The sequence below is a fragment of the Phragmites australis genome, chromosome 6 (assembly GCF_958298935.1).
Source record: "Phragmites australis chromosome 6, lpPhrAust1.1, whole genome shotgun sequence".
Lineage (NCBI taxonomy): Eukaryota > Viridiplantae > Streptophyta > Magnoliopsida > Poales > Poaceae > Phragmites > Phragmites australis.
Window position 1 is genome coordinate 7,252,305 of NC_084926.1, and position 26,937 is coordinate 7,279,241.

General features: G+C 46.0%; 3 protein-coding genes across 5 annotated transcripts; 2 read left to right on the forward strand and 1 right to left on the reverse strand.

Moving 5' to 3' along the window:
* The first annotated feature begins 2,758 nt into the window (after positions 1–2,758).
* LOC133921419 (dof zinc finger protein 1-like) lies at positions 2,759–6,420 on the forward strand. 2 transcript variants are annotated; one of them, XM_062366277.1, is made up of 2 exons: positions 2,759–3,471; positions 5,422–6,420. In XM_062366277.1, the coding sequence occupies exons 1-2, from the start codon at positions 3,418–3,420 to the stop codon at positions 6,253–6,255; spliced, it is 888 nt and encodes a 295-aa protein (XP_062222261.1). In that variant the 5' UTR covers positions 2,759–3,417; the 3' UTR covers positions 6,256–6,420. The 2 variants fall into 2 exon arrangements, with proteins under 2 accessions (XP_062222261.1, XP_062222262.1); XM_062366278.1 differs by having other exon boundaries at positions 5,431–6,420.
* Positions 6,421–6,732: 312 nt separating this feature from the next.
* LOC133921418 (putative pentatricopeptide repeat-containing protein At3g01580) lies at positions 6,733–10,917 on the reverse strand. 2 transcript variants are annotated; one of them, XM_062366276.1, is made up of 3 exons: positions 8,602–10,917; positions 7,843–7,928; positions 6,733–7,308 (listed from the first exon to the last, which is right to left on the reverse strand). In XM_062366276.1, exon 1 carries the CDS (start codon positions 10,816–10,818, stop codon positions 8,722–8,724), a length of 2,097 nt encoding a protein of 698 aa, XP_062222260.1. In that variant the 5' UTR covers positions 10,819–10,917; the 3' UTR covers positions 6,733–7,308; positions 7,843–7,928; positions 8,602–8,721. The 2 variants fall into 2 exon arrangements, with proteins under 2 accessions (XP_062222260.1, XP_062222259.1); XM_062366275.1 differs by having other exon boundaries at positions 8,043–10,917.
* Positions 10,918–12,429: 1,512 nt separating this feature from the next.
* LOC133920406 (uncharacterized) lies at positions 12,430–19,701 on the forward strand. Its single transcript, XM_062365027.1, has 4 exons — positions 12,430–13,201; positions 13,457–13,546; positions 19,101–19,168; positions 19,251–19,701. Exons 1-4 carry the CDS (start codon positions 12,497–12,499, stop codon positions 19,393–19,395), a joined length of 1,008 nt encoding a protein of 335 aa, XP_062221011.1. The 5' UTR covers positions 12,430–12,496; the 3' UTR covers positions 19,396–19,701.
* The last annotated feature ends 7,236 nt before the right edge of the window (positions 19,702–26,937 follow it).

Genomic DNA, 26,937 nt, shown 5'->3' on the forward strand with positions numbered 1-26,937 from the left:
ATGAATAGATGATCACGGTTTATTCCTGCAGTCGGTCTTCATACAGATGAAAGAGTTGGTCGAATCCAAGAAGATCGAACTACATTGAAGCCTATTTAGGTAGGTATATAGAAACTTTGGAGATCAGGTAGACATAGCCGAATCATATCTGTAAGTCTTTTCTGTTTGAATTAGGAGTTCTGATCTCTTATGGCTAAGACCGCTGCCCTTTAAATATAAGATGGTCATGGCCAATTGAGAACATCAACCAATTGATCAAACACAATTTATATTATCTTTCGTCTTTTGTCTAGCTTATGTAGTACTGACTCTTTTTCCTATCTATATTGCTACATGTTTTTGATCTCGATGACCAAGGACAAGCTATTAGTCATCCGCGCTCCAACAGATCCCTTTCGAGTGTGGGTGACGATGAAGGTTCAGAGACGCAGCACCACAATCAGGACACCTTGAGTGACGCTCACCGGATATTACACATGAGGTGCTCGGTGTGTTGACATGACAACTTTTCACATCAACATGTGCTCGGTGTGTTGACATGACAACTTTTCACATCAACATGCTGTTAGGATCGCAAGGGTGCTGATTGATGAATTTGCTCAAGCGATAGTAATTGTCAAGATCAACTAGAAGGTTTTGCCCCGATGAACCGAAGATCGCAAGAGTAGTTTCTGTCATCGTCTGTTGCTTTTTTTGACCTTGATGCCTGAAAATGCTTGCTATGGATTGCGATCAATCTGTGTTTCGTTAGGTACTTTAAGGGTAGGCTGTCAGTGAAATGTTATGGCGGTATATTTACTAGCTTTTTTCTGTAAGCAGCCCTCGGTGCTGCGCTTGCGTGTCTGGACACCTTATCTTAGTGTTTGCTCATTTATCAGTAAATGTTTCGGTCCGTTTATTTAAACAATCTGTAATTTCGTAGCTTGTTGGTAATGAATTCAGAGATGCTCCTTTCTAAAAAATATATATATTTTTTAAGCTACAGGAGATTACGATCGGCGACGAAGATCGATGGATCGATCGGGTCAAGAAGAACAAGCATGCATGGGTCCACTCCCAATTGGAGTGAGCTTTCGGTTTTCTCGCCTCTCCTTTCTTCACGGGGACCAAAATATTCCACGTGGCCCTGCACTCTGATGTGTCGTCGTGGTTACGCATTGCTACGCTCCGTGCCATGTCAGTATGTTGCTGTAGCTCTTTCAGCGTGAAGTGTTAAATTAGAAAGATGGCGCGCATCATGTCGCCATAACCCAAAAACGTAGTAGTACATTTGCAGCGACAGATGAACTGGACTTTTTTTATTTGCATTGATCTATCCGGAGAGTAGTACTCCTAGGTCCCAAATCCTCATTGTCATGGAAAGAGAATTGATCGAGAGCGCGTAAAGGTAAAATTTTAGGAATGGCCTGATGGGATCTGTTGAATGCAATAGAGACAGCATACGTATATATATATGTATATGTATATACGTATATACATATATGTATATGTGTATACGTATATACATATATGTATATGTGTATACGTGTATACGTATATGTATATGTGTATATGTGTATACGTATATACATATATATATATATGTGTATATATATATATATATGTGTGGGACACCTATTCTATACTTCTAGGAGTATGTACTCCCACATGCAATATACCATCTAAACAAACACTTTATACTCTTTTATCATTTTTAGTATACTCTAATACTAATTCTAAGATACTCCAATATGAGTTGTATGAAAAAAAATTCAATGTTAGTCTTTCATTTTTGCTATATACTCTTTTTTATACATAAAAGAAGTATATACGCAAATTATGATAAAAATCATGGAATTTCATAAAAATTTTCGTGGGATTTGTATTGTAGTATCTTATAATTACTAATGAAGTATATTTAAAGTAATAAAGAAGTATAACACACGTGTAAAAACGGTATATGAGAGGTGGGAGTACATACACCCAGGAGTACATACTAGTTTTCCTATATGTGTGTATGTATATATACATATATATATACACATATGTATATATACATATATATATATATTTAATGTGATAAATGGTATGTATATGGAGCATGTAAATATATAAGGTCATTCAAATGTTAGTATAATTTTTTAAGTGATTTTCACATATTTTTTTAAGTATATTATATTTTATATACAAATACAAATGTATTATTAAAATCTAATAAAATTGATGGACTTTTTTTTTCTATTTTTTCACGTAAGTTCACATTGATCTTAGAACGAGTATACAAATATACCTACAGTGGTAAAATATATCTAGTTTATTTATGTGGTATATTATAGTAGTAGTATGTATTCCAAAAATACAAACTAGTTTTCCTATAGTACCAAGTCCATTTTAGCTAGAAAGAAGCTCACACACTGCAGCGAATGCAGCAGCGTCCGCACCCCACATCCAAAAGTTTGGTCAGAGTCTCCCCACGCCTCCGAGTGCCCGATCGAACGAGCCGCGCCATCGACTCTGATTTTTTTATTCGACGACGGGAATTTCATTTCCATTACTAAAATAGCAGAATAAAAGTGTCCAGCAACCAGAACTAGAGACTATAAGTTTAGAAAAAAAACAGAGGAAGAGAAGTTTAGAACAGCCAACACCTACCAAAGATGCAGACATAAAGCAAAAAGATCACCGAGTAACAAGTTCGACACAAATTGGATCACACAAGCCACCCCCTCCCCGGTCGTCGATCGATGATAAGCTAGCTATAAAAGCACGTAGGCTGAAGGCCGCCGAGCCGGGCCGGCCGACACAACCGCACGCACCTCGGGATGGGAGCCGTCGGCGGGCCCCGACGAGCCGGAGAGCGGGCCCCCCGCCAATGGGGAAGTCGACGAGACGAGGCCGTCTTCCTCGCGCGCCCTTCCCGGATGTCTCCACGCTGCTGAGTGCCCCCCGACATGGTGGGCCACCCAGTGGTGCCGCGGCACAGCAAAATGCATGCATCACCCGGCACACTGTGCTGCTGGCTCAATCACTCTCTCTTGTTCTCTCTCCCCCTCTCTCTCTCTAGATCACTCTTGGGCGTGCAACTTTTTCCTCCCTTCTTATTCACATCTCCCAACTCCCGTCGTTCACATCTCTCACCAACCACCAACACACCTTCTCTCCTCCTCCTACCTCCATCCATTGCATTTGCACCCTGCACCTGCGTATGCCTGATCGCCTCTTTGCTCTTCTTCCTATCTAGCTACCTCACTGCCGTAGTTACCTTTCAATTCGTCGACGCGCCAACGGCACGAAGATGAAAGATCAGCTTTCGTACATGGAAATAATGGAGTAACTAGCAGGCAGACCGTATTTGGAAGGTTTTGTGGCTCAGCTCGTTGGTTTGGCAGAACACCATATCACGTGGTTAGTTAGCTAGAGGCATCTAGCGATCGATCGATGATGGCCGGAGCACCCTCGATGCACATCTGCATGGACTCGGACTGGCTCAAGGTATGTACACGATGATTTTTTAGACGAAGATGCATGATCACTTCAAGCACTTAATTTTGCATCCCAGCTCTCGTGTACATCCATGACTTGACCATAGCAGCATACGTATCTCTCTCACACACGCACATATATATATACTAGCTTAATCAATTGTGTCTTCTTATTTTTCTCATCAAATTAACAGATTTGTCCTTAATTCAATTTCCTGATGGCGTCAAGATTTCGAATAGAGTTAGTTAATGAGCTAGCTAGCAGCTGGTGTGAAGGAACTGGGCATGTTCGTCAGTTCTTTTTTTGCATCGATCTGTGCTCTTCCAATAAATCCTTGTATGCCTCTAAAAAAACACATCCGTGTATGGAGATTGAAAAGTTACAACTAGTTGACCTATATATGTGTAGGCAAATCGATCTTCTCTTTCTAGATCTCTCTCTGTCTCCTTGTTTGATTGACGATAGATATTATTGATGACTAAGTTAGTGTCTCTTTAGAATGATCTCAGTATATATGTACTGACTTTGATCAGTAAAGGTTGAGAACCTGGGGTATTTAAATCTTGATGAAGCTATTCTCGACGATCACATATACACTGCATGCACAGTTTTGATCGATCCAGTAGTACTATACGTGCGTTCCCTTATGGTTTAATTTTGAGCTCTCCTTTTTTTTCTCTGTTTTTTTCATAGACGAAGAGATCTAATGTTAGTTCACGCGTTGATTCGTCCATTTGGAGTCTTGCTTTCGTTTGTGTTTCATATTGCATGCACTTCTGAGCATATGTAATCCGCGCGTCTAGATGTTGCAGTATCGGACCATACTTATGAATGCAGACCATGATGTGTTATACGGAGAAAGCCAGAAACTCTCTAGAAGGAACACTAACAAAAGATGTCACAAAACAGAGTAAACAACAGGAAAAACAATACAAAGTGTCTACACACTGTCAGAGACCCAGATGTTGCAAGCAAAAGCAGCAACAAGATAAAAGAGATTTGAACAAGTACGGTTTGATCATCTGATCTACCTTGCTTTACCTTTAGAGAACACCGAAAAGGCCATATATATAGACTTCCTCAAAACTGTCAATATAGGGGGGAGAACAACATGAATAAGCATCCCGGTGCAATTAATCTCTCCGTTTATAAATAGTAGACAATACATATTTTATTTTAGAAAGTCAAACATTGTGTATAAAAATTATACAACTAGATTCATAATCAAAATGATTTCACACTATATGGATTTTGTAGCTATAAATGATATATTTTGTGAGAAAATCTTAGTTAAAATCTAACTTCGAAGACCGAACAAAAAAATACGCTTACTAGAGTGAGTACCATTTTAGAGAGATTTAATTTATTTAGCAAATAAATTGGCATATGCATGTATGGGGGATATTCTTCTGCGGCTATATGTTGTCAAACTAAGCTCAGATTTTGGCTAGGGTACAACGCCACAATGAGAACATTCTTCAGATACCACGGACAGACATATCAAACAACACAAGAATTAATGTGATGTCGTGAATAAGTAGTATATATGTAATCATAGGAAATGCATTGGACATGCATTTTTAAGAAATCAAGAGAAGTACACCATGCATGGCCCCCCATGAAATCTATGTTTGTTGTAACTTTAGCATGTGATCAAAAGTAGTGCAACTACGCGCAAAGAAGAACATGAAGCAAGTGATCAATGTGATTCTAAAATCTACTAGTATACCATAAGATCAAGCTGGTCAGATCTCAACTTTAATCCGCTTGATGCCCCCATCATGAGACATCATCATGTAACCTAGAAGCTTTTGCATGGAGTTCGTACTTTAGCCTATGAGAAACTGTATACAGGATCAGCTTCCAACTGGGACCATGCATGCAACCCTTTCGCGCATTCCGAGGCTTCCATTCTGTCAGGGTTGATGATTACGATCACATTGCCACAACGTGGTCTAGTGCTTTCAGGGCATCGTCCCCGAGGAGCCCGGGATGGGGTCGTCGTCGCCGTCGGCGGAGCTGATCGCGTGCCCGCGGCCGATGCACGCGGCGGCGGCGGACAGGCGTCTGCGCCCGCAGCACGACCAGCCGCTCAAGTGCCCGCGGTGCGAGTCGACGCACACCAAGTTCTGCTACTACAACAACTACAGCCTCTCGCAGCCGCGCTACTTCTGCAAGACCTGCCGCCGCTACTGGACCAAGGGCGGCTCGCTCCGCAACGTCCCCGTCGGCGGCGGGTGCCGCAAGAACAAGCGCGCCAGCGCCAAGAAGCCCGCCGCGCCGCCGCTGCAGCCGGCGCTGCAGGCGCACGCGCGGCACATGGCGGAGACGGGCCTCCACCTGTCCTTCTCCAGCATGCAGCAGCTCCCGCCGCAGCTCGCCGCGGCCGATCCGCTCTGCAGCCTCGGCCTCATGGACTGGAAGTACGACCCTATCCTCACAGGCTCTGGTGGCGCCGCCGCGCTTGAGAGCGCAAACTCCGAGGCGCGCATCGCGGGGGCCGGCATGATGGGCATCCCCGGCAGCGGCGGCGGCGAGTGCCACGCGCTGAGCGCGCTCCGGTACGCGGCCGGCCTGGGGGAGCACCTGCAGGCACTGCCGTTCGGTGCGCGCGCGGAGCACGACGCCGTCGAGGTGAAGCCGGCGGCGGCGGAGAGGCTGCTGTCGCTGGACTGGTACGGCGAGGCGAGCCGCGCGCCGGAGAGCGCCATCAGCTCGCTTAACGCGCTGGGCCTGTGGAGCGGCATGATCGGCGGCGCGCACCAGCACTATGGCTCCTCCGCGGCCATCTGATCTAGCAAAAATGCACACAGGCGCGCACCCCTCCATGCATGCGTATGCATGCTGCACGCACGCATGCATTAGTGGTTTGCTAGTAGCGTTAACAAGTAAGAGTGACTACGTAGAAGTGCTTGGCTTCTTGTTGTTTTTGGAGTCGTCATGTCCTGTTTATTTTCATTGTTTTGTTTGCACGATCGATGCTTGCAGCATTACAATCCCGAGAACTGGATTTATCTGCTGATGTTGTTCCACTTCAGACATTTCCTTTGGTTCAAATTATAAAAGTTTGGTGTCTGCTGAGCTAAGATTTACCTGTTCGATCAACATCTACCTGCTGAGCTAAGATATACAAAGCGTAGTTGAAATATTTTTCAAGCTGAATTGATTTACCGGTACTAGTAACATTGTAATCCAATCATTTACAATCCTAATTATGCAATCGGGTCGTAAAAGTGCTCAAGTAGTAGAAAATGGTAACACTGTACAATCGGAAAAAGCTCAGTGGCGCGACTTAATTGGGACATAATGGTACTTACAGTAGTGCCTCAAGTTTACCACAAATTGCGTGCAAACTATACGAGGTTGAAGAAAATGCATGATTGCGTACAAGATTTGCACGATTAAGACATGTCATTATGTAGGATTGTATGTGGTGGTGTGGGTGTGTATGCCTATCTACGGGTTGTACTAGGTTTCTAAAAAAAAGATTGCATGTGGTCAAGCACCTGAAGCCCGATCATAGCAACTTGAAAAACGAGTGGAGCAGCTCCCTTGAGACATCCGAAGTTCCGAACAGCCGAGCGGAGCAGGAGGCCAGGAGGGAAGCAGGTAACTAGGGGCCATGCTCTGGGAGCTACCCAGAGAGAGTTCATTAATAAGATTGTGCTGAAGGAAGATTTTCTGGTACCCAGGGATTCATTTTGGTGCCCCATCTGCGAAAAGTGCACAATGCAATGTTCCAGACCAAAGTCCTGTTGACTACTTCGTTCCAGTGCAATATTTGTCTAAACCAATAGCACATGGATCCAGTGCCTGCTTTGTTCTTTCTGTTTTAAGCCGGAGTGCCTGCAAATTATATGCAAACTTGAGAACCACTCTACCATAGTTGATAGTTTATATATACATTAACTTGGTGATCCTAAAGAGTTTACTGTGTGTTTTGTAGGTTGGATTCGATGTGCACTCGTGTATTGCCGGAAGGATTCCTGTGATAATGTCCTAGAAGGCAACACTGATTTGTGACTAGTGGGGTGGGGGTAACAGTTCTACAATGTAATGGTGTTTCAGAATTCCATCTACACCACTTCTTCCCATATTGGGTGCTAACAGTGTACCAATTAGCATACACTAGTCCAAGTACACACTGCTGTCTTGTTAACATGTTCTAACCAGTGAAGCAAGGTAGCATGGCCAGCTAACTTCGTACCACTTTTATGTTTTGTCTAAAAGGAGAAAAGTGCAGTTGCCAACAATGGGTCATCAAGCATATCACGATGAGTCTTTCCCCATAGATAGACTTTATACTGAATCATGACACTCCTGACTGAAATCAGAAGAAACAGACATTCAACAACAGGAAGTTGGAACCATTTTGAATACCTGTTCATCGCATCCTGTGGATAATGTATAGCAGGGATCAGAGACAAGTACTAGCTTGCAATACTACCACACATGGGCATATTTCCCTGCACACAAGAATAAAAGCAGATCCATTGGATACACAATATTAGCTGTTGAATGTTGCATTGATTAGAATGTAGAAGTTGCTGATAACTAAAAGGTGAATTTTCTATGCGAACCTGCTGGGAGTCTATGCATGAAAAACTAATTTGTTTACAAAGAATCATCAGTGAGGGCCCCAGAGTTCATCTAATGTTGATGATCAGACGAGAGCAGATACTTTCTCCAGTATATTATCTGCCTACAGAGAGTACAGGCTTTGCAGGTAGTTTAAGAATTTTGGCTACCCGTGACCTTCTTTAGTAACAAAACTTTGCCATGCTCTATCTCTAAATCATACTCCCTCTGATTGCAAATATAGGTCATTTTAGCCTCCTCAACTATTCTCTAAATATAAGTCATTCTCGAATTTTTATGCACTTTTTTCTCTTTTGTTCCTTTCTTGCTCTTGTTTAATTAATGCTAGTACTCTCACAAATAAATGAGTTATTTTTTCAAATACAGAATAAATAAAAGGTAACAAGGTCATTCGATCTACTTTCTTAATCCTTGTGCTCAAGTCTAAAACGATATATATTTGCAATCGGAGGGAGTATATGACTATACTCCTCTCGAACTTTGATACAATCTTAAAATCAGTGCAAATTAGGTATCTTTCACCATATGATGAATTCTGACCTTGCAAACGCTGTTTTCTCCACCTGTAAGTTGAGGTGCAACCAAGAATAATTTCACTTCAGATAAGAGCAATATGGAAATTCGCCATCAGTTGAGGCGTGTTCAAAGATCATTTTCAATTCATAGAAGAGCAAAATCTTCAAGTGCTAAATCAGTGTCTACATGAAAGGAACAATCCTCGCCTCTCAACTTTCGTGACAGTTCCCAGAGCAATGTACAGATCTTCTCCCAATCTCGGTGTGTCTTCTCCCCAGCAAAGAATTTGTGCACTACATTATTGACCTCAACTGCACTGTAACCTGGAACTTTATTCAGACCTCTGCCTCTGACCATGTCTCTAGTCTGCTTTACACTGTCCCACTTGTGATCAAATGCATATATATTGGTCAAGAGATTGTAGTAGCCAACATGGTCAGGATCAAGCCTGAGCAGATTGTTAGCTACTAATTCACTCATCTCTGTGTTGTTGTGTGCTCTGCAGGCAGCAAGCAAGGCACACCAAGTATGAGCAACAGCTCTCCCCTCCATTTCATGAATGACCTCTGTGGCCTCTTGCAGTTTACCTGCCCGGCCAAGGATATCAACCAAGGCACTTTGATGCTCTGGATTTGGCATGACTCCGTAAACTTGAGTCATGCTACCATAAATTTGTTTTCCTTCCTGAACCAGGCCAGAGTGGCTACATGCTGACAACAGTGATACAAATAGCACACTATTTGGTTTAACAGATGAGGCAATCATCCTTTGGTACAAGGTAAGAGCTTTCTTACCAAGGCCATGGACCCCATAGCCAGCAATCATTGAGCTCCACAGCACAACATCCTTTTCAGTGGCACTTTCAAATATCCTGATAGCACTATCTAAGTTTCCACATTTTGAATACAAATCCACAAGTGCAGCTGCTACAAATACCTTATTATAGAAACCACTTCTAACCAAATAACCATGGAGACAAATAGCTTGGCAAATAACACCAGACTCTGAGCATGCAGCAAGTACCTTCACCATCGTGACAGCGTCTGGAGCATGGCCATCTAACAACATGCATTTGAACACTCGCAGGGACTCATCAGGGAGACCATTTTGTGTGAGCCCACTAATGACTACAGCCCAAGCCACCACATCTTTCTTTGGCATCCGATGAAAGAGGCGCATCGCCTCCTCATGACATGAGCTCTTCATGTACATATCAACCAGCGCAGTCGCAACACCCACCTCAAGCTCACAACCTATGTTGACAGCAATGCGGTGGATTCTCTTACCTTCCTCAATATCAACAGCAAGTGTACAAGCCTGCAGAACACTCACCAAACTCACGGAATTGGGCTGGACACCTGCCTTAACCATCTCCCTGTACACCCTCAACGCGTCATGCGCGTCCCCGGATTGCACATATCCTTTGATCATGCAGCTCCAAGTGACGACATCCATATCCGTCATTCCCTCAAACAACCTCCTTGCTTCCTGGACAGCACTAACCTTAACATAAAACCCAAGAACAGCATTCATTAACGCTAGCTTATACTCCAAGCCTTTCCTGACAACAACCGCATGGCAGGCTTTCCCATTACGGACATCCCCCAACTGTGCTGCCGCCGACATCACACTCACAAGCGTGACAGGACTCGGTACGACGCCCTGACTAATCACATTCTTAGCAAAGAACTCCAGCGCCTCCTCAGCCAGCCCGTTCTGCTCGTACCCGGTCACCACGGACGTGCGGAGCACGATGTCCGGCTTCTCGAACGTGTCGTACGCGTTGACGAACCCAACCATGTCCCCGCACCTGGCGTACATCTGCACGATCGCGGCGGCGACGAACGCGTCGTCGGACGCGGCGCGGGACCGGACGGCGGCCGCGTGCACGGCGCGGCCGTGGGCGAGGGACGGGAGCATGGCGCAGGCCCTGAGCAGGAGGGGCAGGGTGAAGCAGTCCGGGCGCGTGCGGAGGCGCGGGGCGAGGAGAAGCGCGGCGCGCCACTGCCGCGCGCGGACGTGGGCGCGGAGGAGCGCATTGGCGAGGCGCGGGGTCGGGTCGGGGATTTCGTCGAACAGGTCGCGGGCGAGACAGGGAGGGTACGACGCGAGGACGCGCGCAGTGAGATGGTGCGACGAGTGGAGGCGGCCCGAGCGGAGGAGGTGGGCGTGGAGGTGCGCGGCGGCGAGAGGGGTAGTGGCAGCGGCGGCGGCTTCTAGAAGCTTCTGGAGTGGTTGCATGTATGGGTGGGAAACCAGCACAGGGTGGCGCCGGCGTCTATCGGTTTTGCACCGGCAATTGCGGCAGTGTGGTCATCATATGCGACGGCCGCCCGTTCGTTGCCTCCAGAACGGTCAGCCCAGGACGGCGGCCCCTTAACAAAGTAGGCCGGCCCATTAGCGTTTTATTCGTTTTTTTAATCCGTATATTGAATTCCCTTCGGTCTAGATTTGTATTCATACGCGTTTCAAACGACAATTTTAAAAACACTCCTAAGAAACAACAGTATAAGAAACGTAGTTCATGAAGAAAATACCCGTTCAACATTATACATGTAATTTGCTAAATATTTTTCATATACGCTCAAAGCCGGGGAGGCCGTTCACTTCGGGGACTTCTCCTCGCCCTCGCCCGGTGACGGTGACGGCGCCGGCGCGGCCCCACAAGTTCGGTGCGTACTGGGTCAGCGAGGGACGGATCGCCGGCGCGTACCTCGAAGGCGGGAGCCCGGAGGAGTACGAGGCGATCGCGCACGCCGGCAGCTGCGGAGCGGCGGTCCGCGGCAGCAAGCCTACCTACGCGTGGCACGCCACGGTTGGCGTCGCCGCGGCCGTGTCCATCGCGGCGTTCGCGTACTGGTACGGGTGGAAGGCGCCGTACGTGGCGAGGCGCGACTTCTGAATGAGCCTACTACTACTACCGCTGTGATGGTTTCAGATCTCTCACCGTGGCATGCACTGCTTCCCGGTGCCGTATGAAACGCTCGTCGTCGTTGGGTCAACTGCCCAACTGTAAACCTATCCGGTCTCAAAAAGGAAGAAAAATGTAAAACCTATCCGAATCACTACCTCGCATAGTGAATGAGACGATCGAGTTTTAACTGGAATTTACAGACAAGGGATGCCGAAATAATCAATTCATTCATCGCGTTCTCGTAAGATGCTGAAAGAGGCTTTGCGCCGGACAACGAAGTGTTTCGAAGTATTTCAAATAAGTAGATCATGTTTAGTAAGGATCCAGATCTTGTAATTTTTAGAGTCGGTCATGTTCAGTTCTAATAAATTTAGGATTTGAAACTATGTATAGATTAAGGATATTTGATTAAATTATTTGTTTTTTTTATTTAAAATAAAAAAAATATTTAATTTTTTTTATTATTATACAAACTCTAAATCTAATATAAATATCATATCTATAACTATGCTAAAAAGACTGTAAGAGGCTGAAAGCTTCTTCGCAAGTCATCCATGGAAGCATCGAAACAAAACACAAGAGAGACCCGTGAATGAACAGCCGGCGTCACAGTAGGATCGGTTAGTTGCACCAATCCAAGCTACCGCGCATGTGTGCATTCCGGTAGATCACTGAACCCGCCTCCCGCTTTCCCCTTGTCCCACTGTCTCTCTCTCGCTCGCTCTCTCTGCCGCCGGGGCCCTCGCCACCCAAACCCCACCCGCCCGCCGGCTTGCGCGCGCGTCCGTCGCCATCACCGGCCGTTACACCGCCCGCAGCTCGTTGCGCAGCCCATGCAACGCGCACGTCGCCCCCCCCCCCTCCCCACCGGGGACCCTGCTCCGGTGCGCCTCTATTAATACGTGCCCGGCGCGAACGCTTGAGTTGCAGGTAGCGGTAGAACACACTGACCACCACGCAGCGGCGAGCGAGCAAAGCTAGGCGCCAATAAACCGATAGAGCAAGATGGTGAACTTCATCGAGGCGCAGAAGCCGATCCTATCGCGGCTGATGAAGATGGCCGGGCTCCGCCCCGTCGAGGTCGAGGTCGAGCCGGGCAGCACCATGCACGTCTGGGCGCCCAAGCACCACGTTGGCAAGAAGGGCACCACCATCAGCCCGCTCGAGCCGGCCGGCGTCGGCGTGAGCACTGCCAAGAAGCCCGAGAGGAAGGGGAGGAAGAAGAGCCCCGAGACGAGGCCCAACGTGGTCCTCATCCACGGCTTCGCCGCCGAGGGCAACGTCACGTGGCAGTTCAACTTCGGCGTGCTCGTGTCGCGCTACAACCTCTACATCCCGGACCTGATGTTCTTCGGCAATTCGTCGACGGCGAGCGCTGACAGGTCGCCGGATTTCCAGGCTGAGTGCGTGGCCGGGGCGCTCGCGCGGCTGGGCGTGTCGCGGTGCGACGTGGTGGGCTTCAGCTACGGGGGCATGGTGGCGTTCAAGCTGGCGGAGGCGCGGCCGGAGCTGGTGCGCTCGCTCTGCGTGTCCGGGTCTGTGGTGGCCATGACGGACGCGGTGAACAGAGAGACGATGGAGCGGCTCGGCGCGGGGTCGTCGGCCGAGCTGCTGATGCCGGAGACGCTCAAGGGGCTCAAGGCGCTGCTCTCCATCTCCATGTACAAGAAGATGTGGTTCCCGGACAGGTTCTACAAGGACTACCTCAAGGTGATTTTAGCATGTCCTTTTGTGTAGTACACTAGAAGTAAAACAACGATTCTAGCTTAATAAAAATTCTAATTATGTTAACAGTATATAGATGGTAGATCATAATGTCCTAACTTGAGACTTCGTTCCAAAGTTTATCAACATAGTGTTCGTATGTTTTAGTTTTAACTGGTAACATTGCTTTGATTATCTGCGTACGGTGTTTGTTGGGGTTTGGTTTGCTGATGTGCATGCATATGTTTTGGTGGTGAGCAGGTGATGTTCACCAACAGGAAGGAGAGGATGGAGCTGCTGCAGGGGCTGCTAACTAGCAACTTGGATGCCAAGATCCCTACATTCCAACAGGTATCCTGATTTAATAATTTATCAACTAAATCAAACCAACCCGCAACTACCTAAATTGTTCACCACCCTAGAGATGCATCTTGAAAATTGGGGACTCGGCTGATGAGAGTGACCGGCAGAGTGCATTGCGCCATAGTTTCGATGAAATATTGAAATCATCCAAGGGATCTTGCAAATTGCAAGCTTTTACAGTTGGTCCAACAATCATGACGAAAGTATCGAGCTTGAAATTATACTTTCAAAATTACTTGAACTAATTCACGCATGATGCCAATTCCACTATCTTCTTTCTCTACCTCTTTTTTTTAGAGAGAGAGAGAGCCTTCATGTTACATTGTTTCTGTCAATTGTTAATTGATTGTGTAGGGCCGTCACCCGTTAGGCCAACCACTACTATTACCGGGGCTGATATTTGTGGGAGAAAAAAAAAGAAAAGTTTTATTTTGCCTCCCTCAACTATTGTCTGAGTTCGTTTTTCCCCCTCAAACGCAAAACTAGATATTATTGCTCTCAACTATCTAAACTGGATTTTTTTCTTCTCCATGTGGTTTTGACCCTAGTTTTATTCTATGTGGCTCACATGTGGTAATAGCCGCCCACATGTCAGATGACATGTGGCATGAGTTATTGTACATGTAGATATTTCAATCACTAAATTGAAAAAAAAAAGATAGGGGCCCACGTTGGATGACGGCGCAACCACGCCATCATCAGGGGGGAGGGGAGCACTGGCATGCCGCTGAGGTGGTCGGCCATGAATCCCTCGCGATGCTTCGGTGGTGTTGCCTTGGTCGGTATGGTTTCGTCGAAAGCCAGCGATGATGGAGAAGGGTGGTGGAGGCGGTGGTCTCGGTGAGGGCCTCGCACGGGTACGGACAGGGAGAGATAGGGCCCGAGAAAGAGGGGTGGGGCAAGGTGATGCTCGCAATGGGCTCAGTTAGATGAGCAGGACAGGGAGGTGACCATGGCAGCTCGGTGAGGAGGCAATTGCGGCTGCGGAGAGAGAGAAAGCAGGGGCTAGGGAGGTAGAGTAGGAGCAGGCGGTGCTCAACGTGGGGTCGATTGGGACGGATGACAGTCGGAGCTGGAGATCAACGGTGACGGCAGTGGTGCTATGTTTTTGGGTAAAAATGAGGGGAGCTCCGGTTTGGAATTCCTAAAATGCCTTCCTCTAGCAGAGCACATTGCTCGTGCATTCTCAATCTCTCGGCAGCAAGCTCACTGTCGTGGTCCCCGCCTTTCTTCTCCAAGTCCAGTGGCAAACTCACCGTGTCGATCTCCGTCCTCGGTGAGCCCCAGCTCGAGCCCTTGCAGCCACAACACCTTGGTGACATCCTCAGTTCAGCCGTGATCTCAGCTTCATTGCCTCTCAATCGGAGCAGTGCCATGACGAGCTTCATCACCAACCGCCGCCATCCATCGTTGCCCTGCCGCCTCGATGCCTCTCTGGCGCAACCGATGCCACCAACGGCCTCAGTGCGTCGTGGGCGTGCTCACGCACCCATTCACCGTTGCGTCCCCGCACCACAACGTGTCGTCGCCATTCGACCGTGATTGCCATCGCCATTGACTGAGCGGCCCCATCGTTGATCCCCTCTGCCATGTGCGAGCCGCATCATCTCTGGCTGAGCCAAGCTCACCTACGGCTCCCTCACATCAGCGCGGTGCTGTGGAGCTGCTCCCCTATCGCCCTAGCCTACCATAACCCCGTCGCCGTTGTCCACCAGTTTGTCACATCCGCTATGTGAGGAACCGTCCAAATAATATTCTAATTAATCACTAAGTCAATCATTTACATAATCATGACTTCAATGATTAACCAGAATATCATCTCGGTAATCCCGACACGTGTTTTGTGATCAAGATCAGAACACATGCCTTACCAACATTTAACATCACAACACAACTAAATAAAGAGCGAGTAATTAAGTTTATATTACAAGTTCTTAAGCATTTGCAAATTCTCACAATTTACAACAAAAGAGCTAGAAGGATACTAAAACTAATCAACCCCTAGACAAAAGATAAACTATGCAGCGGAAGCTAAAACTATAAATAACAAAAAGAGGATGGAGTCATATGTCCTTAGACTCCATCACAAAAGCATGACCTCCGAGTAGTTGCCTACTCATGCCCACCACCACTCTCGACGGGTGTGAAGTAGCCAAAGATCAACTCCTCCTCACCGATAGCACCCGAAAGAACAGCATGAGTACACAGGTACTCGCAAGATTTAATCCATAATAGGTATTTACAGATCACCCGACTCCAAGGATTATGCATTTGTACGTTAGCGAGAAAACGGCTACGTAGTTAAGTAGATTAATATGCGAAAGCAGTTTGACATAAACATATGAGCAACTCTACTATACTAAAAGTACCATTCTACCACGTAACCAACTTTATGAATATGTAAGTAATTGAAACCATATTAGCATAACTGAACAAAACCAACTCAACCATATCAACCCACAATCTTGACACTACGACCGATGCGGATGGGCAAAAGCATACTCATGACCGAGAGCGCGGTATTTTGAAATGTTTTTATACCCTGCAGGAGGATGCTCCTTTAACCACACGATTTGAGGACCATATGGCTTATATGACCACATAGGTCCACACCAGGGGTACTCAAGTCAACCTTTCTCATATCCGGAACTACTCTCTTGCACATACCCATATGGTACCAGGGTTACCGCAAGTGTGTCCTGAACACCTCCAGCTCCCCACCACATTACTTCTCATATTCTTTTTCTCTTATGCGTCATAGAGACGCATGGCAAACGTTAGCAATACGTATGATATTCAGCTTATCTTACCATTAGATCGACATATGGTGAGCACGGAAAGTGCTAAAGCCAACGGCACCGACGGACAATACTTAAATGATGCAAGCGGTCTATGGCATCCGGATTCCTCTCCCGTCCGACCTTGGGAAACTCTACATCGGGACAGGAGAAAACAACTCTAACACCGTCCATATCTCGTCTCATCCTCACTACTCATCCAACCAACATCATAAACTCAATATTGTTATCATTATGATAGTAATTAAAGCCTATGCTCGTGAACGATGAATTCATTTCACCACTTGATTTCTACCGAAGAATCTAAGGATGGCTAAGCAATTCAGTTAACCTTTGAATTAGACAACATCAAGTTAAACCCCGGTTACAAACACATAGATCATCAATATCTTAAGACAAGGGATATAATGCAGCAATATAGGTTCTACCCATACCAAAACCCAACACCGACTCGATAACATGCAAACATACATAAAGCATATGTTATCATATTAGACACATATGATCCAAATTAATAGGAGAAATATACTTAGATTCTTGTCTTGCTGCTCTGGTGACCGTCTAATGCTACCCACGTAACACTCACAGAATTCTGGTAGATTGGCGTCGCCTTCGTCCATGCTCGCGTCACGCTTTGGTTCTTTGTTCACTAAAGAATAATGCATGCAATGATGAGCATGAATGAGGTGCGACAATATATGCTACAATATGCATAATAACAAGCTAAAAGTGCAAGACATGTGAAACAATAGCAAACTTTATGATCTAAACGACTTCAGAAAGTTAACAGGAGGCCAGAGACTCCGGTTTGAACTCGGAACATCTGGGTTCTAGAACCTTTGGGTTGTATTTCGGATGGGGGTTCTCTGCTAAATCTAAATCGAATTAATTCAGAACCTCCGAGCTATACCAGAATCTCCAGTTTGGCTGGATTATCTAGGTGAGGCTCCAAGCGATGGTGCTCGGTTAAAATCTCTCGATTTAACCTGGAACCTTCGAGTTCCAGCCGAGTTGAGCTCTAATGTGTTTTCCTCGGTCAATTCAACTCGCATATAAAATCTATCCCACCTAAACATGTATATGCACTATACAAAGGATTCTAGACTCAAATGGCACCCAAAACCATCGCGATTTTTAAACAAAATTCAATGGGGTTTTCCCCCATGCTACCCAGAACTTCTAGGTGAAATCCAGATTATTCGGGTTGCTGCAAAGACCAATTTTCACGAGGAGAACTTGGCCGATTTGATTTGCGAGCCTCTCCAATCAAAAGAGAAACATGTTTGAGATAGTTTATATAGCCTGGACCTCACTTACCAACATAGCAAAATGATTCCTAACTCAAATCCCACCCAAATTCTCAAATTCGTTCCAAGCTCAAGAACATGAGGCGCTTCACAACTTTGCAACCGAAGCTTCAAAGTTGGATTTCAACCAACCAAACCATGTATTCTTGCAATGAGAGTCTAGGAGACTCATCCAAGATATTTTGTCGAGGTTGGTGACCATCGGTGGAAGGTGGAAAAGCTCGGGAAGAGGAAGAACACCGGTACTCCTCGTGCTTCAACCAAGAACACCAAAAGACATCAAACCGGCTCGAATCCTTCAGAAAAATGAAATTGAATTGGATGGATGAGGAGCTTAGGAGCTAGATATAGCATTAGTAACACATGTATACCTCGATTCCTTCTCTTGAGGTGGGATTTTAGGGAGGAGAAGATATAGTGCTTGAGAGAGAGAGGGGCTCCTTTGACTTGGTCGGTTAGAGAGGAGAGGGAGCTCGGGTGGGAGTGAGAGAGAGAGAGGGAGGGAGCAGGTGGGGTTTGACTAAGGAAAAGAGGGAGTGGTTGGCCACCCAGGTGGGCCCTACATGCTAGAGAAAGAAGCATGTTTTAACTGTGAATTTATTTCATTTCTATCTCGAATTTCTTTCTCTCATCCAATTGACTTAAAAACAAGTGCTCTAATGCTCCGAAACAAAAACACTCAAAATCAAACATAATGTTTACGAAGCATGATTATGCTTAATTACGTGATTACGGTTTCGAAATACGACACACTATCTCCTCACCATTGTGCACGCCTCTGCGCATCATAGCCAAGGGTGAGTCCGTGAGGTGACCACCTCTATGCTATCCATCGCCGACCCTGAGCCCCAATCGTAGCGACACCAAAGAGTCGTCCCCCCCCCCCAGGAGCCACTTATGGTGGACATGTTCCTGACCACATCGGGCGATGAGGGACCATAGGGGGTGGTGGAGCGGTGGACCATGCCATGCGAGACCTGGCCCTTGCTAGAAGGTGACGAGCGTGTTGTCAACATGGATGCCATGTTAGCAAAAGTAAAACACTTGGATGCCAGTAGCGCTACCTGGGACAAAACCGGGTCCAAAACCATATGGGGAGGAAAAACATCTGATTTTGATAATTGAGTGAGGTAAAATATCTAGTTTTACGGTTTAGGGGAAACAAAGGACTCGGGCAAAGTTGAGAGAGAGAAAATGAACTTTATAATCCAACGGTCAAGAGGCCCATTTGACTTTACGGCCTAAAATGGGTTCACGGCCCATATATAATGTCTATTGGTGGACATTAATCCGCTATGGGCTTCAACGCTAAGTTGGGCCAGTGAAGTCCACCTGTTTTGGGAAACCTAAGGGCACTCGATCAGTTGGAGAAACAAAGCCTACTTGATTTGTTGACATATATACGACTCCGAAATGAAATTCTCGCCGTGGTTGCAGAAAATAATGCTGATCTGGGGCGAGGAGGACAAGATCTTCGACATCGAGCTCGCCAAGAAGATGAAAGAGTAAGCGACTCCCCATTTGCTGCTGCCAATCCAAATTTCTACTCCTATCTATCCTCATAGCAAACGATCGAAACCACTGCAGGCAGCTGGGCGACAACTGCTTCCTGCACGGCATCCCCAAGGCCGGCCACATGCTGCACGTCGAGCGGCCGTGCGCCTACAACCGCCAGCTCCAGAGGTGGCTTAGCTACCTCAACTCCGTCGAAGAAGGAGATCAGGCCAGCTGATCGGTTCGTCCCAAAGCCAACGTGTGCCCGGAGAGCAGGGTGCATGCCCTGCTCCTGCAGATCATTCAGTTCGATTGATTCGGCTTGTTTCCTGTATGCTCCTGTTCTTTCTGTTTGCTCTTGACGTTGCTGTTGCAAAGGAAGGAAGGAGTAGTAGCTAGCCCACACATGCACTAGTGTTGCCTCGTACGTGATGCCTTATTCGTTTGGATTCTTTGTGATTCTTCAATCGTTCATATATGCAACGTGATGTAATAATACGTTGGTACGCAAAAGAAATTACATGCATGTCGTTCTTCTTTTTGTCTGATGTTCGTCCATCCGACGACAGATTCCGAATGCCCAAATGCAGTGATCGCTCGGACGCTCGCTCGCTCGCTGGCCTGTTTACAAACACGGGCTGACGGACGGGCTGGGTCCAACAGGTGCGCCCGATTCGAGTCCGTGCCGGATGGTTTCACATAAGAAACTTTCCTGTGAGCATCAGTGAGTGATCGATGGGAAAAAAGTCAACCTATTTTAAATTAATATTTTAATAATAACATGTGAGAATTTAAAATTTTAGAAAGTAAGTCTCTTTTAGTCACACCGTACTTTTTGGTGTGACTCTTGCCTTGGTCACATTAATCTCATTCGCGTGACCAAAGAGCCACGTTGGCGGCTACCCTGACGCCGTGTCACGCGTCGTTGACATGGCAGGCCTGAGTCGTGTCAAAAGGGTTGACGCAGCCGCCTATCACGCTAATACTTTTGGCGTGACTTAATTGCATACAGGGGGCGTCTCAACCCTTCTCTCCCGCGGTTCCTCTTCCTCCTCTGATCGTGTGCGAGCATAGGCGATGCTTTCCTCTCCGACGGTGGCTCCGACCCCCATTTCTCCACCAATCAAGTCCGATTCGAACGGGATTTCGTGGGAATATGTCGTAGGAAGGTAGCTCCTCCATTCCTAAAAAAAAATTAGGGTTTTCGGCTTGCATTTGTAGTTCTAGGGTAGTTAGGGTTTAAGATTATGTTGATATTTATCTATAAAATTTGTACGTTTCGATTTAGATCGGAGGTCATATATCGTGCTATGTATGTATAGTTACGCATGTGTATTATGTGAAATTTATTGCATGCAATTATTTGAGCGTAGAAAATTAAATCATATATGGTTAGGCTTAATGTATATTAGCAATACATATTCTTCTATATATATGAGCATTTTTGAATTGTAAGGATGAAATGATGAGGCGTAGGGATTGAATTGGATAATAATGTGTAGGATTTGCCTGTGTTATAGCGATAATATTTTTGTATATGTGTAATATTTGGATGGTTTGTGTAGATAGATCAGATTGTCGTATATTTTGTGGTGGCACGGTTAATGCAATGGAGAGTTTGATAAGATGAGGGAGCGAGTGTTGAAATTTGGGAACCCTCCTTGCTTCGATAAAGTTGTTGCTTGGGTTAGGTCAGTTATGAATGTTGAGGTGGATGTATATAATGTAATTGTACGTGGAAGGTTTGATTCTGATCGGGGTGGTAGGGCTCACTATGTTGTTATAGAGTTGACGTCGGAGAATGATTGGAAGCTGTACAAGGATTATGTGAATATTTCACAAGTTTGTTGTGTGGAGTTGGTAGTTGATGTGGGTATCGGAGGAAGCTCGATGCTATTGGTTCAAGATGTGTCAGGTAGTATTAGCCAGGAGGTGGAGCCTATTGAGTATTTAACTCAAAAAATTCCCATCATTGTCCTAGAGGTCGTCATTGTCTCCAAACTCACCAATATTACTATTCTGGAGGTACTTTGTTCCTTTGTTCAAGAGGTAGCTGCTGGTGGTTGCAATAACTTTGATTTGATTGTTGTATGTAATGACTTCGGTGATGGTTTTTTTGGATGCGGAGGCCCAAGGAAATATCGAGGATACACTAATCTTTTCGTCGAACAATGAGGACGAAGATGAAGATGATGAGGTAGAAGAAGTGAAACATCTGTCTGGTGCTGAGGAATGGCACGTGGGTGCTGTGGTGGAAAGAGAAGTGGATGAGGATGAGGAGGATGCTTGGTGGGATGAAATTTACACAGAGCATGAGATAAGGACACTAAAGGCTGCACATGTGGATGTGCCCAAGGTTCCAGGCTACATGGATATTTCATTGACCAAGAATGGTCATTGATGATAATGGCTTAATGTCTACGGAGGAGGAACAAGACAGTGAGAAGGAGTTGATTAAGAAGGGGATGATATTGGATTGTCTTGAGGAAGTACAATTTTGGTTCAGGGACTACTTAGTGTGGCACCATATGCCGTACGGCGTGGATCATTCTTATGTGAAGGAGAGGTACACTATCAAATACCAGAGAGGTTATGGATGGGGTGTATGAGTCCATCTTATTCCAAGCAACAGTCGATGATGGAAGGTTAAAAATGTTCAACAACCTTACACTTGCGGGTCAACGAGGCCCGGACAAATGCACTACCAGTGCACGTGAGGTACCTTGATCGGCGCTTAGCCCCTATCATTTGGGTAGACCCGGACACGACTGTGGCATCTCTAATTGAGTCTATAGTTGTATTTATCAATTACCGCATGTTGTATGACAAGACATGGAGGGCGAAGTAACATGCCATGACATTACTATGGGGAGATTGGAAGGAGGCATACATAAGGGTACCTAGGATCTTGGATGCAATTTCACATTTCAATCTCGGGATTAAGTGATTCATTTCATCTGGTGGCATGATGGGTAGCGATAGTGGTGTCATGAAGCTCATCATGCAACATGTGTTTTGGTACTTTCCTCAATGTGTGGAGGCCTTCAAGCATTTTAAGCTCATGATTAGCATCGATGCCACTTTCTTGACGAGAAAGTACAAAAGTGCACTTATGATTGCTATTGGTATCGATGCGGAGGATCAGTTGGTCCCGCTAGCATTTGCGCTGACAAAGGGAGAGAGGAACAGTAGTTGGTTTTGGTTCTTGTACCTGGTTCACCATCACGTAATTCGAGTGGCACGCCAAGTCTGTATGATATCAGATCGGCACCAGGGTCTTCTTAATGTAGCTACAGAACAAATGGAGGGTTACCTTCCTCTTGTGCACCAGTGATACATGCATTATTTTGCTACAAATATTTGGAGAAGACAGAAGAGCAAGAAGGTCATAAAGAAACTGAAAATACTTTGCAAAGTTAAAGAGAAGAGACAGTTCAACAAAAAACTTGTAGAATTGGAGAAGGTCTTGAACGAGCCTGCGATAGAGTGGTTGAGGAGCAAAATGGCTAATAAGTATAAATGAGTGCTAGTGTATGATGAGGGTGGTTGTAGGTATGAAATAATGATCACAAATATCTCAAAGGTATTCAACAATGTCCTTAAAGACATTCTTGCAATGATGGTATCTGCCATCATGGAGTACACCTTCCACAAATACAACTTCTATTTTGTCGATCGGTGGAAGAAAGCACGTAGTAGACTTGATGCTGGTGAAGTGTGGGAAAAAGTTATCGGTAAGCACCTCACGAAGCAAGGGGAAATATCTGCTACCCAAGAGGTGCAGCTCTTTGATCCAAAGAGCTATGTTTACAGTGTTACATCCGCATTTTAGACTAGCGTTGGGGGTGAGAGCTCTGGCAGCAGGATATGCAGAGTAGACTTAACTACAGTGGAATGCACGTGCAGGACCCTGCAATTGCTGCATGTCCTGTGCTCTCATGTTATCACAGCATATCAGATGAGAAGAGTGAACCACACATCCCCTGACTACTTGACCCCATTGTATTCTAAGAGAATGTCTCTGAAGACTTGGGAGTCCACCTTCGAGCCTTTACTTGATTCTTCACATTGTCCTGATTACAATGGTGATAAATATGTGCCAGATTGTGGTCTACTGAAACAAAAACCAGGGAGGAGGAAGAGAAAACGTCTCCAGAATGAGATGTATGATTGTTATAATTGTAATGGTGATGACATGTATGGAGGTGGCGACTTTGATGAGGCGCCTATTAAAATATGTTGCTTTATATGCCACCGATTTGGCCACAAGATGGAACAGCACAAGGAGGGCCCGAAGAATCAGCCAATTCGTAGGGGAAAAGGGAATTATAGAAGGGGGGATAGTAAATCGCAGTTTTATAGATATGAACTATTCAATATTGTGTTTTGTTCCATATCAAAAAATTTATATATGTTGGCAATTATGTTGTTTTTTATTATCTAACGACTATGTGATGATTCATATTGCAGGGCGATGACGCACCTCGATTACCCGCTCCTTGAGATGTACTACGACATGGATCACCGAGCACACCTGATGGTCAACAACGGTGAGGTATGATTTGTCAGTAACTGCTACGTATAATTGTTAAGTAACATGCAGGTGTAAATAACAATTTAAATTTAAATTGTATCTTTCAGGTGCTGAAACCCCTTCGGATACTCACTCACAGTCCTCTCAGGTGGGATGAGAGGTACGTCTCATACATTTGGTGTGCAGGCTTCTTACCGTTGGCCAGGTTGGTCACGGTAGGGTTGCCGATGTTCAACAATTCAACGCTGACTGCACTAGTGGACCACTGGAGGCCGGAGACATACACCTTCCACCACCTTCCACCTTCCTTGCGGCAAGCTCATGGTCACGCTACAGGATGTGGCCATGATAATCGGGTTACCAGTGGACAGACAACCTATGTGCGGGAATGTTCAGACTACTGGATGCGCGCGACATGGTGGAGGCGCTTCTTGGTAGTAGGCCTCCTGAGCTAGAGCAGGACGCGAAAGACAAGAAACCATCTGGCGTCAGCTCCACCTGATTGGCTGCCAACTTATGGGAGTGCGCTCCTGATGTAGCAGAGGAGTTCGTTGAGAGGTACGCTCGCACGTGGTTATGGCACATTGTTGGCGGTTACTTGTTTCCAGACGAGAGTGGCCACACAGTTTCTTGGATGTTCTTACTGATAATTGGCGAGGTTTAGGAGAACATTGGACTATACAGTTGGGATCTGCTACGTTCGCATGGTTGTACCGACAGCTATGTGATGCATGCAGGCGCAGTGGGGACCATGCCAACCTTAGGGGATGCGCGTACCTGCTACAGGTGTGAATGTGGGAGCAGTTGCCTGTTAGTAGACCCGACCTATTCCATCCCGGGGTATGTATTTTTATTTGTACTTACATTGCTATTTTTATTTGAACTTGTATTGTTATTTCTGCTTAGATTGTTATTTATATCATTTATGTCTTATGTTGTATTTTAACTGTAGGTTTGGGAGTTTGAGGATGAGTGCTCGATGCCAACTATTGCTATCCTTTGGAAAAACGTGAAGGCCGTGACTGATAACGTAGGCAGGCGATACCTCTTCTATACTAACGAGCTCGACTGCATCATGCAAAGCCACGTGAGTGTAAATGGATGGGCATTTTTGGTTGAAATACTTGCACATGTCAGTTGGCGTTGTTGTTGTATGTTGTTCATTTTCAGGTGACGTGGGAGCCATATGACCGGCAAGAGATCCTAGGCATGGGACTTAGCCCTTTATGCACATGGGACATGGAGTATTTGCATTCTGTTTTGCCGCTTATTTGTTTCTTTATTGTTGAAATCCATCTATCGAACCGTGTGATGAGGCAGTTTGGGAGGTTGCATCGTATGCCTCCAAACACGGCCTCCACGTTGGTGGCCTTGCACAAGTAAGTAAATCTAATTGTCAACCTAATTTGAAGCAATGCTTCCATGATTCATTCCTGCACTGTTACATTTGTTTCTAATTTTGCCATATTGTAGGATTGACAGGAGGAAGTAGAGGGGTGCAAGAGATTGGCGGGACATCCACGACACCTACTTGTTGCAATGGGCCAACTGGGCCCAGACTATAGTGCAAGGTGGGGCCCCTCACCGCTTGGTGCCCTACTATGACTACTTGAGATGGCTGCACAACAACTCTAGGTTAACAATCAAGCCACCTCGAGTTGCGGTTCGAGCAGAAGATTTGTATGATCAGATCACTCACCACGGTTACCAGCCCGAGCGTGCCCCACTTCACAACTACATGGTACTTGCAATTTGTGATAGGTACATCATATTAACTCATGGTTTGTACCATACATAATGTATTGCACCGTGTTTGCAGGGCCTACAACTTGAACGCCTTGCAAAAGAGGCTGGACAAGCGTTGCTAGTCCCACGGAGTTCCGAGGAGGAGGTCGGTCACCTCCATGCCTTTGTGGAGGTAATAGTTCACGTATTAACCATTGTTCTACGTTTTCCACATTTTTTTAGTATTCGAATACACTCTGACATTTTCACTAACTTCATGGCAGAGGGTTCGTAGGAGCTGCCGCTGTCTGGTGTACAAGATGAGCTGCATGACAACGCCGAATGTGACACTAGCACCAGGTGGTACTTCTTCCTAGTCATTTATTGGACACACGATAGCTTTGACGCAGCAGACATCGGTGCACTATGGTACCCAGGCCTGCAGTGGCACTAGCAGTGGTAGTGTTGCGCGCACGCCGTCGCACACTACCTCAAGGATTGCCTCTACCTCTTTGGAACAGCTGCACATGGGAAAGGTAAGGCTCCACATGAGGAAACCTTTGAGAGTGAGGAAGATAGCTCGCAGGGTGACGACCCATCCTACGGGGCCGATGAGATTAGGAACTCATAGCTCCCATGCGCACCTCCACCGACACAACCTTCACAACAGTCGTGGTGTCAATGTGATAGGATCGACATTGGGAGTGCCAATGTCCCGTCGACCAACCCAAGCCGTGAACGGAGAAAGAAGAAGTCATACACACCACGGGCTTGAGTTAATTTCAATGTTTGCAGTGCTTGAATAATGACGTTTGTAGACTACCTTGTGCGTACACCCCAGTCTCGTCGTGTTGCTTGTGTGTTGCTTGTGGTTTCATCGTGTGTTGACTACCTTGATGCTTTTGTGTGAATTATATGTATTAAGTTGGATGTTGTTTCGAACCATATAACTTTGTTGTGAAATGACAATGTGTGCTGCTATGGAATTGCATTTGGATTATTTGTGGAAGGATATCAAATGCATTTCCAACAATTGCTACAACCCTCGATAAAAGAAATGGACCGAGCATACAATTTTGGTATTTGCGAATTCTATTTCTCTGCGAGATTGAATTTATGTATCGATGTGCTGATGCATCTGCCCTGCTCTGCTCTGCACTGCCTAGATGTGGTTTGTCACACCAAACTTAATGGTGTGACTGGAAACACAGTCACGTCATATTGGCGTGACAAACCTATACATCCTTTAAGGCAACATACATGCTTGCCACACAAAATGTACTGGAGTGACAGTCTCTTTAGTCACGCCAATCACCCTGGTGTGACCCAACATGGCGTCACATCGGCCCTCCCCTCAACTCATCATTGCCAGTGCGCCCCTGCAAGTAGAAATGGATTGGCGCGGCACTAGCTTTAGTCACGCCAATAAACTTGGAGTGACACATCAAGGTGTCACACCGGCCCTTTTCCTCCCACCTCGACCCTAGTGAACCCCCACAAACGAAAAGGATTGGCGTGGCA